Source organism: Lepus europaeus, chromosome 2 (genome assembly GCF_033115175.1).
Source record: "Lepus europaeus isolate LE1 chromosome 2, mLepTim1.pri, whole genome shotgun sequence".
Taxonomy (NCBI): Eukaryota; Metazoa; Chordata; class Mammalia; order Lagomorpha; family Leporidae; genus Lepus; species Lepus europaeus.
The window spans coordinates 82,425,053-82,442,028 of NC_084828.1; the positions used below are offsets into that span (position 1 = coordinate 82,425,053).

The 16,976-nt window shown below is 44.0% G+C and overlaps 1 protein-coding gene across 2 annotated transcripts in view; it reads left to right on the plus strand.

Moving 5' to 3' along the window:
- The window catches only part of RUBCN (rubicon autophagy regulator), a 75,231-nt gene that overhangs the window by 44,781 nt on the left and 13,474 nt on the right, over positions 1-16,976 (plus strand). For both annotated transcript variants that reach the window (XM_062209399.1, XM_062209392.1), the window contains exons 7-11: positions 1,390-1,923; positions 5,696-5,791; positions 6,714-6,829; positions 7,525-7,735; positions 10,461-10,562. In XM_062209399.1, coding sequence (XP_062065383.1) covers positions 1,390-1,923; positions 5,696-5,791; positions 6,714-6,829; positions 7,525-7,735; positions 10,461-10,562 — 1,059 coding nt within the window. The remainder of the gene's footprint in view (positions 1-1,389; positions 1,924-5,695; positions 5,792-6,713; positions 6,830-7,524; positions 7,736-10,460; positions 10,563-16,976) is intronic.

The following is a 16,976-nucleotide window of genomic DNA, read 5'->3' on the forward strand; positions in this document are numbered from 1 at the left end:
AGGAAAGAGGTGTTTATAGATTTCTCTGGGTTTCTAATTCATATTGCAAAGAAATATATTGAAATAGTAACTAACATTTGTTTTATTTTAAATGTTCATTTTTAATTTCTTTGAGAGACACAGAAAAAAAGATATAGAAAGGTCTCCCATCTGCTGGTTCACTCCCCAAATGCCTGCAATATCCAGGGCTGGGCCTGGCCAAAGCCAGGAGTTTGGGACTTGCTCCAGGTCCAGTCACTTGAGCCCTCACTGCTGCTTCCCAGGCTCTACATTAGCAGGAAGCCAGAATCAGGAATGGAGCTGAGACTTGAACCCATGCACTTAGATTTGGGATGCAGGAGTCCCAAGTAGCACCTTAACCATTAGGTCAAATTCCTGCCCCGAAATAGTAGCTAGCATTTATTGAGTCTGTTGTAATTAATTTATATGTATTATCTCATTTAATCCTAAACCAGAGCTATGTAGTAGGCTCAGCATTATATTGCTCATTTGTATTGATGAGGAATGCACACTAATCAGCAATGACACCACTGTCTCAAGAGATTTAGCTGCCTTTGACTTAGCTGCTTTAAATAATTATTTTATTTGACTACCTTCTCTTTCTTCCTTTTTTTTTTAAAAAAAGATTTATTTTATTTACTTGAAAGACAGAGTTACAGAGAGAGGTAGAGACAGAGAGAGAGGTCTTCCATCCGCTGGTTCACTCCCCAGATGGCCGCAACGGCCAGAGCTGAGCCAATCTGAAGCAGGAGCCAGGAGCTTCTTTCGGGTCTCCCACACAGGTGCAGGAGCCCAAGGAATTGGGCCATCTTCCACTGCTTTCCCAGGCCACAGCAGAGACTGGATCGAAAGAGGGGGAGCCAGGACTCAAACCGGCGCCCATATGGGATGCTGGTGCTTCAGACCAGGGCTTTAACCTGCTGTACCATAGCGCTGGCCCTTCTTTCTTCCTTCCTTCCTTCCTTCCTTCCTTTCTTTCTTGCTTTCTTTCTTTCTTTTTTTTTTTTTTTTTACATTTATTTTATTTCTTTGAAAGGCAGAAAGAGAGAGGGAGAGACAGAGATCTTCCATTCTCTGGTTCACTCCCCAAATGACTACAATTGCTGGGGCTGAACCAGAATAAAGACAGGGGAACTACATCTGAATTTCCCATATGGGTGGCAGTGGCAGGGGACTTGAACTGGTCTTCCTATATCAGATGCCAACATTGCAAGCAATGGCTTAACCATAATGCCGGCCCCTGATTGTTTATCTGACGTAGCATCTTGTGTCCTGGGCACCCAGTAACAGTTGGGTGTTTGATTCTTAGTTGTGGTAAAGCCCTTCATTCATACTACAGGATTCCAACTTACTTTTTGTCTCCCCTTACCTTTTCTTTTTATATCCTAGAGAGAAGATCTACTTCCTTTTCACTCTCTGGCCCTCCCCGGAGACCTCAAGAAAGCACAGGGCACGTCGAACTAACAGATGATCAAACCATCCAGGCCCCCCAGCCTTCAGCGTCTACACTGTCTGGGGGTTCCCCCCCAACCCAACATGAGATGAGCTCCCGCACTCTGACCAGCCCCGTAGAAGCATCATGGGTCAGCAACCAGAATAATTCCCCAAACGATGCCAGTGAGGGGCCTGAGTATCTGGCCATTGGTAACCAGGACCCCCGCAGCAGGACTGCCAGCTGTCAGAGTCACAGCAGCAATGCTGAGAGCAGCAGCTCCAATTTATTTTCCTCCAGCAGCTCCCAGAAGGCAGACTCTGCTACTTCTTCCTTAGGGGACCAGGAGGGAAGTGGACAAAGCCAGATGTCCAGTGTCCTTCGCAGGTCCAGCTTCTCAGAGGGGCAGACACTCCCTGTCACCAATGGGACAAAGAAGAGCCACACTCGCTCCCATTCAGATACCAACATTGCCTCCCGAGGAGCCCCAGGTAATGATGAGCACCAGTAGCCAGTTAGCAAAGTGGTGCACTCTATTGAGTATGGAAGGTGGAGTTTGTTCTGGATGCTTTTCAACTTTCTGTTGACATGACTTCCTGCTTTTTAATGAGAGAGAGAAGTTTGTAATGTAATACTGATACTCAAGAAATCTCTGAGTATCTTTGTTCATTTAAACATTGCTAAACATTAAATGCTCTCCTGCATTCTTTTGCTAGTTCCTTTGCATCAGAGGATAGTGTGACTCATCACAGCCTAACTGTATTTCTCAGATTCAGGGAAAGTATTAATGAACTTAAAAATAATCCCAATAAATTCCTTCCCTTATTGTGATTCCCTGGGGTTTGGTCAGGATGTGATGCCAATATGATAGAGGCAGAGTGATGTTAGGATTTCCCAATTAAAACTAAGATTATAGGGTATATGAGGTCATGTGACCTAATAACCAAGTATGTGGGGCTGGCTGCTGCATCCCTAATTGAGATGAGAGGCAGTGAGTTAAAGAGGCCCTGACCCTTAGGAGCTCCCTCATAGAAACACCAGCGGATAGAAGGAAGTGACTATTTGTGGAGAAGATGGAGCTCATTGCTTTTGCCATCTCCTGCCGACATCTCTCCTGGGTTGTTGGTATCTGGCAGGCTTTGGTTGGCTTCATTTGGAGAAGAATCTCCCCAGAAAGGATAACGTAACGTGGACTTTGTGCTCAAAGCCTTTCAGGGTCACAAAAGCCTCAGAAACCATATATATATATATATATATAAATATTAAAGCATATAGTAATACCAAAAGAAAGTATTTCCTTTAGCAACTGGAGCTGTGATTGCTTTCTCTTTATAACTTCTAGAAAGATGAGATCAAAGGCCCTCATCTGAACCCTCCTGGATGACAAAGTTTTGTCTTTGTTTCCCCTCAAGAATGTGATTTGACTTAATGGAACTCCTTAGGAGAAAGATCTCCAAATCATGGCCCATCTTCTCACGGGCTTGCTCAGATGTGATAAGTGCTTGGGTTAAATCTCCTCACATGTCCTGCTACATGCCTGGTGTCTACTAAACTCCAAGGCGCTGGCCTTCGAGCATATAAAACTTCCCCGCTCCCATTCTTGAATCCTTGTGAATTCCAGAAACCATGGTAACATGCATGGGAAAAGGGAGCCAGGGAACACCTATGCAGAAGGATCAGAGGAAGTCTGGGTGTGGTGTAGCTTCTTGTACCAGTCATCTTTCCTGCAGCACTGGGATTCCCTTTTGGGAGTTATGTCCCCACGTCTGCCAGGTAAAAAAAGGACACTCTTTGTCTCTCTCTAATCCCGTTTGTTCTGTCTGTACTCTCCTCTGCACCTTTTTACCCACAGGAGGCCTCAGGAATATCACCATTATAGTTGAAGATCCCATTGCAGGTTTGGGAGCCAGTTCTCCACCTCCTCTTCCTCTGTTCCTCTGTGACCACCTTGCTTGGTTCAGAACCTCCTTTTCCAATCTGGTGTCAAATCAAGTCTGGCTAGTTTGGTCCTGCTGTGGTGCCTGGACCTGTGTGAAATGACACCAATATTTTGCATGATGTGTTTTCTGCCCACAACTTCCAAATGTTCATTTAATTTACCAACAGCCTCTGGGAGGCAGAATCAAAACTTATAATTCAGTTTTTCCCAAAAGTAAAGCTGAGTTCTACTATTTGTCTAAGGCACTGTGATGAATCAATGGCAGAATTTTTCTTGTAACTGAGTACTTACCATGGATTACTTTGTTTTCCTTGACTTAACACCAGAATGTGTTTTATCTTTTTTCTGTGATCCTGGATATACTTGCATGGGTCTTTTTTTTTTTTTTCTTTTTAATTGTTGATGTTGTTTGCCTCTCCTAGGTTCCTCTGTTTCCATTTTCTTTCACCTGTTTTCATTCTCCAAAAAGTCACCGTACCCATTCCAACCATTGTACAGGATTTTTCCAGTGACCGAAGTCTGTTTCCTTGCTTTTCATGGTAGTGTTCAAGCTGAGATTTGTGTACCATCATTCTGGAGACATTAACATGAGGTTGTGTCTACAAACCAGTGGTGAGGGAGGACTTAAAACCATGGCCTCCTGGTGATGGGTAAAGTCACTGGGTACATTAGCTTGGAAAAGAGAAGATTAAAGAGGAGTAAAGTTTGCAGAACTATCATTCAGATGGGTGTTGTTGTTCTTAAGGAGATGAGAAGTTGTAAGAAGGTAGATTTCAAGGGAGTATAGGAAATGGGCTGCATCGGGAAGTAATAATAAGCAAAGGCTGAATGGACACGTGTTGTAAGGAAGTAAGGGTGTGGTGTTGGAGTTTGTGTTGGAAGCTGAGTCTGACTGGGGATCCCAAATGTCCCTCCCAGACATGGTTTCTTAGTGGAGCATCTTGGTGACTGCCAATTTGTCCTCAAGTCAGTAGCAAGGAGCAGAGCCCACTGCCAGTGCCAAAAGTTTCTGATCCTCAAGGAGAACACAAAATGATCTCTTACCATGTGGGACCTTCCCCCCACCACCACCACCACAAGAGGAGCAGCTAACAAGTTGGTACCATCTGTCAGGGAAATGGGTTGGCTACAGCTCAGTCATTCATTCTCCCAAATTATCTGCTCATTTCTCAGGCACCCACCTACTTTTCCACCTGCTCTTCCTTCTGTGGCTCCAGAAATTTTGCATTCCCTTTTGAAGAGTATCAGTTTCCCATTTCCTGTGAACCCTGCCTGCTGCTGTTTCTGCACCCCCAACTTTCACTATTCTTACTCCCAGGCACCTCCTGCTTTGCAAGCCTTTCTTGAATTTCTCCCTTTCTTTTCCAGTAAGACAGGTCCGTATCTTATGATTGAGCTCTGTGGTTACAAGTCCATCATCCTTGGCTTCTCCACCGTAGCCTTGATGATGCTTTTTTAAGTACATTGGTTTTATTCTGATAAATATTTTTTTAAAAGATTTATTTATTTGAAAGGCAGAGATAGAGAGAAGGTGTGCAAGAGAGCTCTTCCATCTGCTGGTTCACTCCCCAAATGGCCATAGTGGCTGGGGCTGGGCCAGGTCAAAGCAAGGAGCTAGGCACTTCTTCCATGTACATGGGTGCAGGGGCCCAAGGACTTGAGTCATCTTCCATTGCTTTCCCAGGTGCATTAGATTAGTGGGGCGCTAGATCAAAAGTGAGGCAGCTGGGACTCAAAACAGTGCCCATATGGGATGCTGGCACCGCAGGTGGACTCTTAACCTTCTTTGTCACAACACCGGCTCCCATAAATAAAAATGTTAATGTAAACCTTCAGATATTGTTTTAAAACCAAAGGTCAAAGTATCAGAAAAAGTTTCAATGTGTGTGTCTTTCTTTTGCCACCTGAAGACTTTTCGAAATCAGACGCCTTATCTGTTAGGCCCCATGATCTGCATTCACCTGAAGACTTCTCTAAATTGGTTTGTCAAGAGGACAGAAATTGGCAGATACTCCTGTAATACTTTGTCAGAAGATGGAAAAGAACTAAAGTCATGAACGCATATTGATTTGATTCTTTTTTACCTTTGTGTTGCCACATTCAAGGTCTTGTTTTCTCTTTTTCCCTTGAAATACACTGACTTCCCATCTCCTTTCCTCCATGTGTTCCTATATTTCTTGGGCTGTACCCTGTTGGTGTGCCACCTCTCTGTTTGGGAGGACTTTGGGAATTGGGATGGTTAAATGTTAAACTCCAAAGTTGGGAATATATCTGTGTCTCACTTTGTGTGTGTGTTTTTATTTCCTGGTGGTCACTGATACTAGAATCCTGCAATGAAAAGTTGAAGTTGAGAGGTCCCTTGCCCTACTCTGGCCAAAGCAGTGAAGTCAGCACACCAAGCTCCCTGTATATGGACTATGGTAAGTGGACACTAGGAAGGCCAGGGCAGAGGTTCTGTCTTTTCTCTGCACTCCCCTGGTGCCTGCTAGTTCTGAGCTTTGGGATTCACCTCCGCTCTAACTGTGCAGTCTCACCTCCTTATCTAGAACCCCTGCGCTAGGAATCACACTTACCTGCCATTTCCTTTGCTCCTCTCGGAGTTAGGGGTCCCACCCTCTCTTATACTGTAGATGTTATCACCATGTATGTCTGTGGATCCAGATGGAATGGCTCTCTGAGTGGGTGAGAGGGACCCTGAAAAGAGACCTTTGAGTGTCTGGGCATTGAGTACCAGAAGATAAACTGAACCTGGAAACCATGCTTAAGAGAAAGCCATTTGTGTCCTTTTCTGGCTCTCAGCACAGGGTTTTGAGTTTTTGTTTTAGTTATTTTTTCTTTCTTTTTATTGTGGGGAGGGAAGAGCAGGGAGGTACAGTGTGTCGCCTTTAGATAGCAAAAGGACCGTCTCTGGGCCATCTCCATTTTCCACCATTCTCCAACCCTGAGTCTTCTGGGATTCTAAGAGTCTGAGAAATTCCTTTAGATCAGGGATGGGGAACCTTTCTTCTGTCAAGGGCCATTTGGATATTTATAACATAATTTGCAGGCCACACAAAATTATAAATTTTAAAATTAGCCTGCTGTAGATGTATTAAATTTTGAGTCTCGCTGTGGTTGCCTCAGCATGGCCATACCAAATGATTTTGTGGGCCTACACAGCCCATGGACTGGATGTTCCCCACCCCTGCTTTAGATGGTAAAGATCTTTCTAACCTCTAATTCTCTGATGCCAGGGAAGACTTGGGAGCACCTGTAGTGGTAAAAGCTTCAAACTTCTCAAAGAAGTGTGGCTGTTACAGATTTGCATTTCAAGTGTGTTGTAAACATTGCATTTTCCCACAGAAGGTGGTCAGTACCTGTGTTCAGGAGAAGGCATGTTCCGTAGACCGTCAGAAGGACAGTCCCTCATCAGCTACCTCTCTGAACAGGACTTTGGCAGCTGCGCAGACCTGGAAAAGGTGAGGAATCTGAGGGGTAAGTGAAGAGCTCTCAAGTTGGGAGCTCTGGCCTGAGGGTTTGTGGCACCATTTGTTCTACTGAGGTTTTGGATGACGTGGGTATAGACAAGTGCATAGTAGAGATAAGCTCAGCAAGTTCTATTTCTAGAAAGCTCTTCAGGGAGTTCAAAGTATTAGTGATGTTAACTTATAGGATGCCCCAGGCAGAGAAACATTGAATTTTAGCTACATGATTGTTATCCCCTTAACCCTGAAATCTTGGGTAAATACCATTTCCAGATCAACTTCTACATTTTGTTTTAAGGCTTGGATATGTAATAGAAATGTCTGCATAGCATTTTATGGCTTATGAAGAAGTATTATTTTGAGATATCCTGTTTACCTTAATACTTCATGTATAGGTGCATGACTTTGGAAAAGAGCCTGGTTGAAATCCTAGCTGCCTTCTGATATATTTTTATGTAGAAAGTGGAACAGGAGAAGACAGGCATGGCCAGATAAGAGAGCAAAGAGAAATGTAGAACAGGTTTTCTGGCTGTCCACTTTGCTTATTGTAGAAGTGTACATTTCCCATGGGTGTTTTCAGTAAAAGATGTGCATGTCTTGGAAGTGCCACTTTGTAACATTACAGTCAGGGAAGCGTTCAACACTTTCTAGCCCCTTGCCAAGCAACTCTGGTGCTCCCCCTCTCCCAGGAGAATGCCCACTTCAGCATCTCAGAGTCCCTGATCGCTGCCATTGAGCTGATGAAGTGCAACATGATGAGCCAGTGCCTAGAAGAAGAGGAAGTCGAGGAGGAAGACAGTGATAGAGAGATCCAGGAACTGAAGCAGAAGATCCGCCTTCGGCGCCAGCAGATCCGCACCAAGAATCTGTTCCCCATGTACCAGGAGGCTGAGCATGGAAGTGAGTGAGCTGTGAACACCTCTGTTCTCTCTTGTTTGTGCTTTTAGGATAAAGCTCTATGGCTGGTGGGCTTTCTTTTCGGATGGGATGTTACACCCAAGCCAAGAATTCCCTGCTGTCAGACATTTCTGTGTTCTATGTTCTTTTTGAGTTCATGAGTTCATCCATTTCCTACATCAGAAGTAACTTCATGGCAAAGAAACTTACTCTTTTTTTTTTTTTTTTTTTTTTTTTACAGAATTAGAGAGAGAGAGAAAGTTATAGACAGAGAGAGACAGAGAGAAAGGTCTTCCTTCTGTTGATTCACTCCCCTAATGGTCACCATGGCCTGCGCTGTGCGCCAATCTGAAACCAGGAGCCAAGTGCCTCCTCCCGGTCTCCATGCGAGTGCAGGGACCCTGGGCCCTGCTCCACTGACCTCCCGGGCCACAGCAGAGAGCTGGACTGGAAGAGGAGCAACCGGGACTAGTACCTGGCGCTCTATCCGGGACTAGAACCCGGGGTGCCGGCACAGCAGGTGGAGAATTAGCCAAGTGAGCCACGGCGCCGGCCAGAAACCTACTCTTAAACCTACTGTTTGAGAAAAACAGACCAACAGAGCTCATGTCTCCTGGTTCATTCCCCAGGTGCCAAGAACCGGGATAGGCCTGAAGCCAGGAGCCAGGAACTCAATCAGTGTCTCCCACATGGGTGGCAGAGACCCAACCACTTGAGCTATCCCTGTTGTCTCCTAGGGTCTGCATTAGCAGGAAGCTGGAATCCAGATCTAGAACTAGGAATCAAACTGAGATATTTCAGTGTAGAAAACAGGCATCTTAACTGCTAGGCCAAATGCACACTCTCCAAAAGAGGTTTCTTTCTTTAAAAAAAATTAATTTTTAAATTTAAAAATTTGTATTTTTAAAACCTTATCTATTTTATTTATTTAAAAGATACAGAAGGAGACAGGGCTCCCATCTACTGGCTCACTCCCCAGATGCCCACAACAGCTGGGTCTGAATCAGGCTGAAGCCAAGAGCCGGTAATTCAAGTCTAGGTTGCCTATCTGGGTGGCATGGACCCAGCTACATGAGCCGTCACCTGCTGCCTAGTGTGACTTAGCAGGAATTGGAATTGGAACCAGAGCTATGACTCAAATCCAGGCCCTCTAAGAAGGGATGCAGCCCCAAGTGGCATCTCAACCACTATGCCAAAAGCCTGCCTTAAGTTTATCTTTTAATTCTATTTTTCCATAAACTTTTAAAATTTTCATTTATTTACTCATTCATTCACTCATTTATTAGGGAGAGAAAGAGAGCTCCCATACACTGGTACGCTCCCTAAATGCCCACAACAAGTGAGGCTAGATGGGTCCAGAACCAGCAACCAGGAACACAATCCAGATTACACATGTGGGTGGCAAAGACCTAACTACCTGAGCCATCACCTGCTGCCTCCCAGGGTGGGCATGAGCAGCAAACTTGAATTGGAAGTGGAACTGGAACTCAAACCGAAGTGCTCCAATATATGGAATGGTGGGTTCTTAACCAGTGTTGTAGCTGCTGGGCCTACCAACTGCTCTTAGGTTCCTGATGTGAAGAGAACTAAAACTCTGGTTCCAGATTTGCTTCCCACATAATGGTAACTTCTATTTCATAAGACGAGTGCTTTTACCTCTATAGATTTTATATATAGTTTAAAGTATACATAAAACTTTCTGAAGGGATAAGCTGATAAGAAGAGCTAGTTTCCACTTCAACAGCATCACTCCCAGCCAAGGTTCTATTTACATCTCTGTAGAAGTCATACCAGGTCCCTTTTTTTCCCCCTAGAAACATTTTATTTAAGGAATATAAACTTCATGCATTTCATAATTACAACTTTAGGACCATGGTGATTCTTCTCACTGTACCTGCCCTCCCACCCATTCTCCTACCCCTCTCCCTCCTCCCTCTCCTATTCCTATTCTTTTTTTTTTTTTTTTAAGATTCATTTATTTGAAAGTCAGAGTTTCATAGAGAGAAGGAAGAGGAGAAAGAGAGAGGTCTTCCATTCACTGGTTCACTCTCCAGTTGGCTGCAACGGCTGGAGTTGTGCCAATCTGAAGCCAGGAGCCAGGAGTTTCTTCGGGGTCTCCCATGTGGGTGCAGAGACACCAAGGATTTGGACCATCCTCCACCACCCTCCCATTCCTTAGTAGAGAGCTGGATTGGAAGTGGAGCAAGCAGGACTTGAACTGGCGCCTATATGGGATGCTGGCACTGCAGGCAGTGGCTTTACCTGCTATGCCACAGAGCCGGCCCCTATGAGATCTATTTTCAATTAACTTTATATAGATATGATTAACTCTATGTTAAGTAAGAGTTCAATAAATGGTATATAAAAAAAAAAACTGTTACTCAACAGTCAAGACAAGGGCTATTTAAAGTCATTGCTTCTCAAAGTGTTAATTTCACTTCTACAGATTACCTTTTAGGTGCTCTATTAGTTGTATCACAGGTCAGGGAGAACATATGGTATATGTCCTTTTGGGACTGCCTTATTTCACTTAGTATGATGTTTTCCAGTTTCATCCATTGCAAATGACCAGATTTCTTTTTTTTTTAAACCGCTGTGTAGTATTCCATGGGGTACATATCCCATAACCAGGTCCATTTTATAGTGACATTGGAAGAAGAAGGAAACAGCTATCCATTCTACTTATTATTTTTTTCTGATTATTATTATTATTATTTTAATATAACAGGCTTTCGGATCACTTCCAGCAGCTCCCAGTTCAGTTCACGTGATTCAGCACAGTTCTCTGACTCTGGCTCTGCTGAGGAAGTTGATGACTTTGAAATCCAAGGTGAGAGATGACACTTTGTTACAAAGGAGCTTTTATTACCTGTTTCTTTCAATTTAGAATCACAGGCCAAGGAACTTTCCTTATGTAGAAGATCTTCATTATGGTTCATTTTGACTACTATAAGGGACTGCCCCTCCCTCCCTCCCTCCCTCCCTCCCTCCCTCCCTCCCTCCCTTCCTTCCTTTCCTTCCTTTCCTTCTTTTTATTTATTTATTTATTTATTTTTAAAGATTTATTTATTTGAAAGGCAAAGTCATGGAGAGGCAGAGAGAGAGAGAGAGAAAGGGAGTCTTCCATCTGCTGGTTCATTCCCCAGATGGCCACAAAGGCTGGAGCTGTGCCGATCTGAAGCCAGGAGCCAGGAACTTCTTCTGGGTCTCCCACGTAGGTGCAGGGGCCCAAGGACTTGGGTCATCTTCCACTGCTTTTCCAGGCCACAGCAGAGAGCTGGAGCAGAGGTGGAGCAGCCGGGACATGAACTGGCACCCTTATAGGATGCTGGCACTGCAGGTGGCAGCCTTACCCACTATGCCACAGTGCCAGCCCCTCTATTTATTTATTTATTTTTAATATTTTATTTATTTTTTTGAGAGGTAGAGTTATAGACAGAGAGGGAGAAACAAAGAGAAAGGTCTTCCATCTGCTGGTTCACTCCCCAAATGGCTGCAACGGACAGAGCTGAACCGATCTGAAATCAGGAGCCAGGAGCTTCTTCTCAGTCTCCCACATGGGTGGCAGGGACTCAAACACTTGGGCCAGGCTATTAGCAGGGAGCTTAATCGGAAATGGAACAGCCAGGACAAAAACCAGCACCAATATGGGATCACAGGCAGTGACTTTACCTGCTTATACCACTTGCTGGCCCATGCCCCATCACTCTTTTTTTTTTTTTGACAGGCAAAGTGGATAGTGAGAGAGAGAGAGACAGAGAGAAAGGTCTTCCTTTTGCCGTTGGTTCACCCTCCAATGGCCGCTGCAGCTGGCGCACTGTGGCCTGCGCATCGCGCTGATCCGAAGGCAGGAGCCAGGTGCTTCTCCTGGTCTCCCATGTGGGTGCAGGGCCCAAGCACTTGGGCCATCCTCCACTGCACTCCCGGGCCATAGCAGAGAGCTGGCCTGGAAGAGGGGCAACCGGGACAGAATCCAGCGCCCCAACCAGGACTAGAACCCGGTGTGCCAGCACCGCAGGTGGAGAATTAGCCTATTGAGCCGCGGCGCCAGCCGACATGGACTTTCAGGGTCGTTGCTCTTTTTTCTTTTTTTTTTTTCTTTAAAGATTTATTTATTTGTTTGAAAGTTATACAGAGAGAGAAAGAAAGGTAGAGAGAGAGAGAGAGGTCTTCCATCTGCTGGTTCACTCCTCAGTTTGCTGCAATGGCTGGAGCTGCGCCAATCCAAAGCTAGGTGCCAGGAATTTCTTACGGGTCTCCCACATGGGTGCAGGGTCCCAAGCACTTGGGCAATCTTTCACTGCTTTCCCAGGCCATAGCAGAGAGCTGGATGGGAAGTGGAGCAGCCGGGACTCAAACCAGAGCCCATATGGGATGCCAGCACTGCAGGCAGCGGCTTTATCCACTACGCCACAGCACCAGCCCCACAATAATTTTTGATTAACTGGTCATTGTGATTGATGGAGTTAGTGGACCATTTAGAAAGGAATGACCAGATGAAGAATTTTAGTTCAGACCTGTGACTAACCTGCTGTTCGTGTTCAGATGGCAAAATTAGGATAGGATCATGTGAAACATTGTGTCTCTTTACAATTTTGAAGCTGTCTCTTCCAGGTACTTCATATACTGTTAAGATTTACTGCTGTGTGTTTGGCCTTAGCAATTGTTTTGTGATCCTAACAAGTAGACTTTCTGTATGTGGGGTTAACTGAAAAAAGTAGCAGTTTTCCACTTCACATAGCTTTAAAATACTTAAATAAGCAGTGAGAACTTTTTATTAAACAGTTAATTGTAACTGTTAGTACTGTCAGCCACTTGAATTTGAAATAGTTGTATTAGATCGAGATTTAAAGAAATAAAAATGATTTGGTCTCTTTTCCTCGGCTCTTGAACTGTTGTAATTTATTCTAACATTAGTCTTCCCTTGCTTGGGAAGTGATTCTCATAAGTTACTTTTTAACTGGTGTGTGATGCATTTACAACGGCAGTCCTTTGCTGGTACCTTTATCGTTAGCCACTTCTCATCGGAGCATATTCAGCCTACTTTAACCAGAAGACATACCTTTATTTGGTCTTCCTGGCATTTCCTTCCCTCGTTTTTGGAGTTTTAGACTTTTGACACACATAATAGGTTTTGTACCAAGAATATTAAATACTTTGCAACAAAATAGTTACCTTGTCTGTGGCCCATAATCCCAACACTTAATGGGGATTGGGAGAAAACAGCATGAACAGGTGTTTCTCTAAAGTGGTGACTTGGCATATTAGTCAACTTTTCGTTACTTTGGAAGTTCACAGTTCAAGATCTGGCAGCCCCATTATTCCAGCATCTGGAGGAGGCTGACCGTGGTAGAGCTGGTGCAGTCATGTGGTGAGCCAGGAAGCACAGAAAGAAGCTAGGCCAAACTAGTAACCAATCCTCTAGTGAGTACTACCTTCTGAGCATAAGCTCCCAGTGACCTAAAGACCTCCCACAAGGTTCACCTCTCAGATGCCATAATTAGACCACGTCTCTACCCTTAATCCAGCATTCATTAACATGAGACTTCAGAGTTAAACATCTGCATGAGTCTGGGGGAGCTAAGTCCTGGTCTATCTGTAATACTTATGTTTTATGTTTTTTCTACACATAGACTTCCAATTAGGAAGGTATAATTTACAATTCATTTTTCTACTCTAGATTTCTGTTTTACTTTCTGTTCTACATCTCTCCATCTCTTTTTTTTTTATTCATATTTGTTACTAGTACCAAATTTTTTCTAAAAAGTACCATTATACATTTATATATATTAGCAGTGTTCCTTATTATGTCCAGATGTTTACAGACACATTTCTTTTTCATCACCTTAAGTAACTCATGTTATCATACAGTCTTTTGGAATACTGTCAGAGGAAGGTCATCAGAATCCGTAACAGCCATTAACATACTTCAGCATCGTGCTGTGGACATCATCTCTGATAAATACTCTGTCTACTCTATCTCTGCTAATGTCATCACTCTTCTTAGATTCTGACTCATCAGGTAAACCACATGGACAACACTTTTGAAAGTTATTTTCTTTCTTTCTTTTTTTTTTTTTTTTTTTTTGACAGAGTTGGACAGTGAGAGAGAGAGACAAAGAGAAAGGTCTTTCTTCTATTGGTTCGCCCCCCCCCCCCAAATGGCTGCTATGGCTGGTACGCTGCGCCGATCTGAAGCCAGGAGCCAGGTGCTTCCCCCTGGTCTCCCATGCGGGTGCAGGGCCCAAGGACTTGGGCCATCCTCCACTGCCTTCCCGGGCCACAGCAGAGAGCTGGACTGGAAGAAGAGCAACCGGGACAGAATCCGGCGCCCCGACTGGGACTAGAACCCGGTGTGCCGGCGCCACAGGCGGAGGATTAGCCTAGTGAGCCGTGGTGCTGGCCGAAAGTTATTTTCTCCTAGCCAAAAAAGTTAATATAAACCTTAACCTCATATAAAGCTTATTCATATAAAATTTGTATTCATCAATATCTATTAAAAAAGTTTTACTACATAATATTTATATGCCAAAATTCATTCCCTACAAGTATACAACTTAGTAATTTTTAGTCAATTTCCCTAGTTGTGAATCATCACTGTAATCTAGTTTTAGAACATTTTTCTCGCTCTAATAAGATCCCTTGTGCCCACTTATAATTAGTTCTTCTTCCCACCCTAGCTTTAGTCAGCACTAAGCTGCGTTCTCTATACATAGACTTGCCTTTTTTGGACATGTCATGTAAATGGAATCATACAATATGTGCTATGTAATCTTGTGTTTCTGGCTTCTTTCACTTTATCCATTTCTGCTGATGGTGTCTGCCAGATTGGTTTGATATCACCTATAAGCTCTGAATTCCAGAGATTCTTCTCAACTTCTTTGATTTTAGGGCTATGCTGTTCTGTTCGTCCTCTTTATCCTCTTCTGTTATAGCTTCCTCAGTTCTTTACCTGCTTTGTAGATTCCTCAAGAGTTTTGTCTTCTGCATGTATGCGTCTAGTCAGGGTCCCAGCCGGAGACAGAAACCACCCAGTAACTTGAATAGGAAAGTTTAATACAAACAGCTATTATTAGCTATCACGAGGGATTGGAACAATTGAGATATTGGCTCATAAGGAGTAAAGAGCACTCTGGGGAACACAGGAAGAGCAGATGTAGGCGGCAGTCACAATCACTCAAGCTAGTATAAAGCATCTGGGCAGGAACAAAAGTAAGGCTGAGGCCGGCGCCGTGCCTTAACAGGTTAATCCTCCGCCTTGCGGCGCTGGCACACCAGGTTCTAGTCCCGGTCGGGACGCCGGACTCTATCCCGGTTGCCCCTCTTCCAGGCCAGCTCTCTGCTATGGCCCAGGAAGGCAGTGGAGGATGGCCCAAGTGCTTGGGCCCTGCACCCACAAGGGAGACCAGGAGAAGCACCTGGCTCCTGGCTTCAGATCAGCAAGATGCGCCGGCCTCAGTGCACCGGCCACAGCAGCCATTGGAGGGTGAACCAACGGCAAAGGAAGACCTTTCTCTCTGTCTCTCTCTCTCACTATCCACTCTGCCTGTCAAAAAAAAAAAAAGTAAAGGCTGAGATCCAGACCTCCTGGTGTACTGGATGGAGGAGAAGTTCTCTGAAGCTGCAGAGCTGGACTGAGGTAGTGCCAAGGGACACTGCACACAGGGAGATGCCATGCCAACAGCCCTTGATGGGAAACCATTCTCTAGGGTGCCAGGGAAGGCTACCCCCTCCCCCCCAGGAGGTGCCATCCCTCAGCACTCAGGGGTATTGGGGAAAGCAGTTCATGGGAAGGTGCTAGGCCCATGGCAGTTCTGTGAAAATCCCAGAAAGCTTTGCCAGGGGGTGCCAAGGGAAACCGTTTATGAGAGGTACTACCAGTGGCACCTTGCTGCAAAACCACCCAAGGAACGGTTCTAGGAGCAAAGTCAAGTGCATTTCAGGCTAGAGAATCATACAGGAACCAGGAGAAACCCTTTTCTCCTCCAGTATCTCTCCAGCGCCCTCTACTGACCAAACTTATGAACCTAGCTCTGTTAAGGCACATAAGTCAAAAAAAAAAAAAAAAAAAAAAAAAAAAAGCCCGTTTGAAGCCAAAAGGCAATAAATTGATAGCCAGCATATATAGAGAGAGGAAAGTTCAGGAACTGTATTTTCTGAAAAGTTTCAAAATTATATCCAATTCAAGGTAATCAGTTGCTTTCCCCCTTACCTTTTTAATTGAGCATCCCCTCTTTTTAAAAACAAGATTGATTGTGGTTCTCCTTTAAAGTGTTTTTTATTAGTCAGAAGTTAACAGAATATACATTGGCCTTGGATTCTTAGGTGTGCTGTATATCAACTCCTTATCCTCAAGAAGAAAAACCGTGTGAAAAGCAACATCAAACTGGCCAGAGTCCTGAAGTTTACTCTTCTCATTTACTGAGTTTAAAAATTGGCACATTTTGCTAAGGTACTAAGGTGTTAACCAGTTCTTCCCTAATAATTCCAATACCAATGTTTGGCCGTGCAGCCAATTCTTCTCCTTGTATCATTGCTTTTGTTTTTATTAATTTGTTTTTACAGTTTTTAACCATTTTCATTTAGAGATAATAACCTTTTCCTATCTAAAGCATCAGAAGCATTTGAAATAAATTCTCTTATAAAGAAATATATCTGTTTTTGTACAAAAAAAAGTCAATGGCTTCATAATTATGTTAAATTTTATATTCCACTTGGAAGGTAAGTTCCTCAGACTTCTTTCTAAAGTGTTCTCAGTGTAGGGTGCATTTAATCCATCCAGTTGAATAGCTTCCTCTCTCTTTACCCCTAATTATATATCTGAGACCTTGATCTACTTTTATCCAGATCCTCAACTAGTATTCTAACTGCATCGGAATTAGCTATCTGCCTCAACTGCTCGCAGAGTCAGCAGGACACAGCACCACCAGCTGGCATCCATAAAACCTGCTACTTGATCCCTGTCAGTGTCAGGTATCAAGTCCCCTTTGTTAACAGGTCTGCCTCTCCCCCACCCCTGGAGCAACATCTTTACCTCCAAACCTGTCTGTAGCTAAGATGTTCTTGCCATGCGCCCATGACCTCTTTGTACCTCTCTGTGGTAACAACAGAGGAAGGAATACGATGAAGTATGACTTGATTATATTTTTCCCAGAGAAGAGAATGATTTTTCTCTCAAAGGAAGGAAAAAAAAAAGACTTCCTCTCTGTGTGGATGAAGTACTGCTTAATATTGGTTTCTTTAG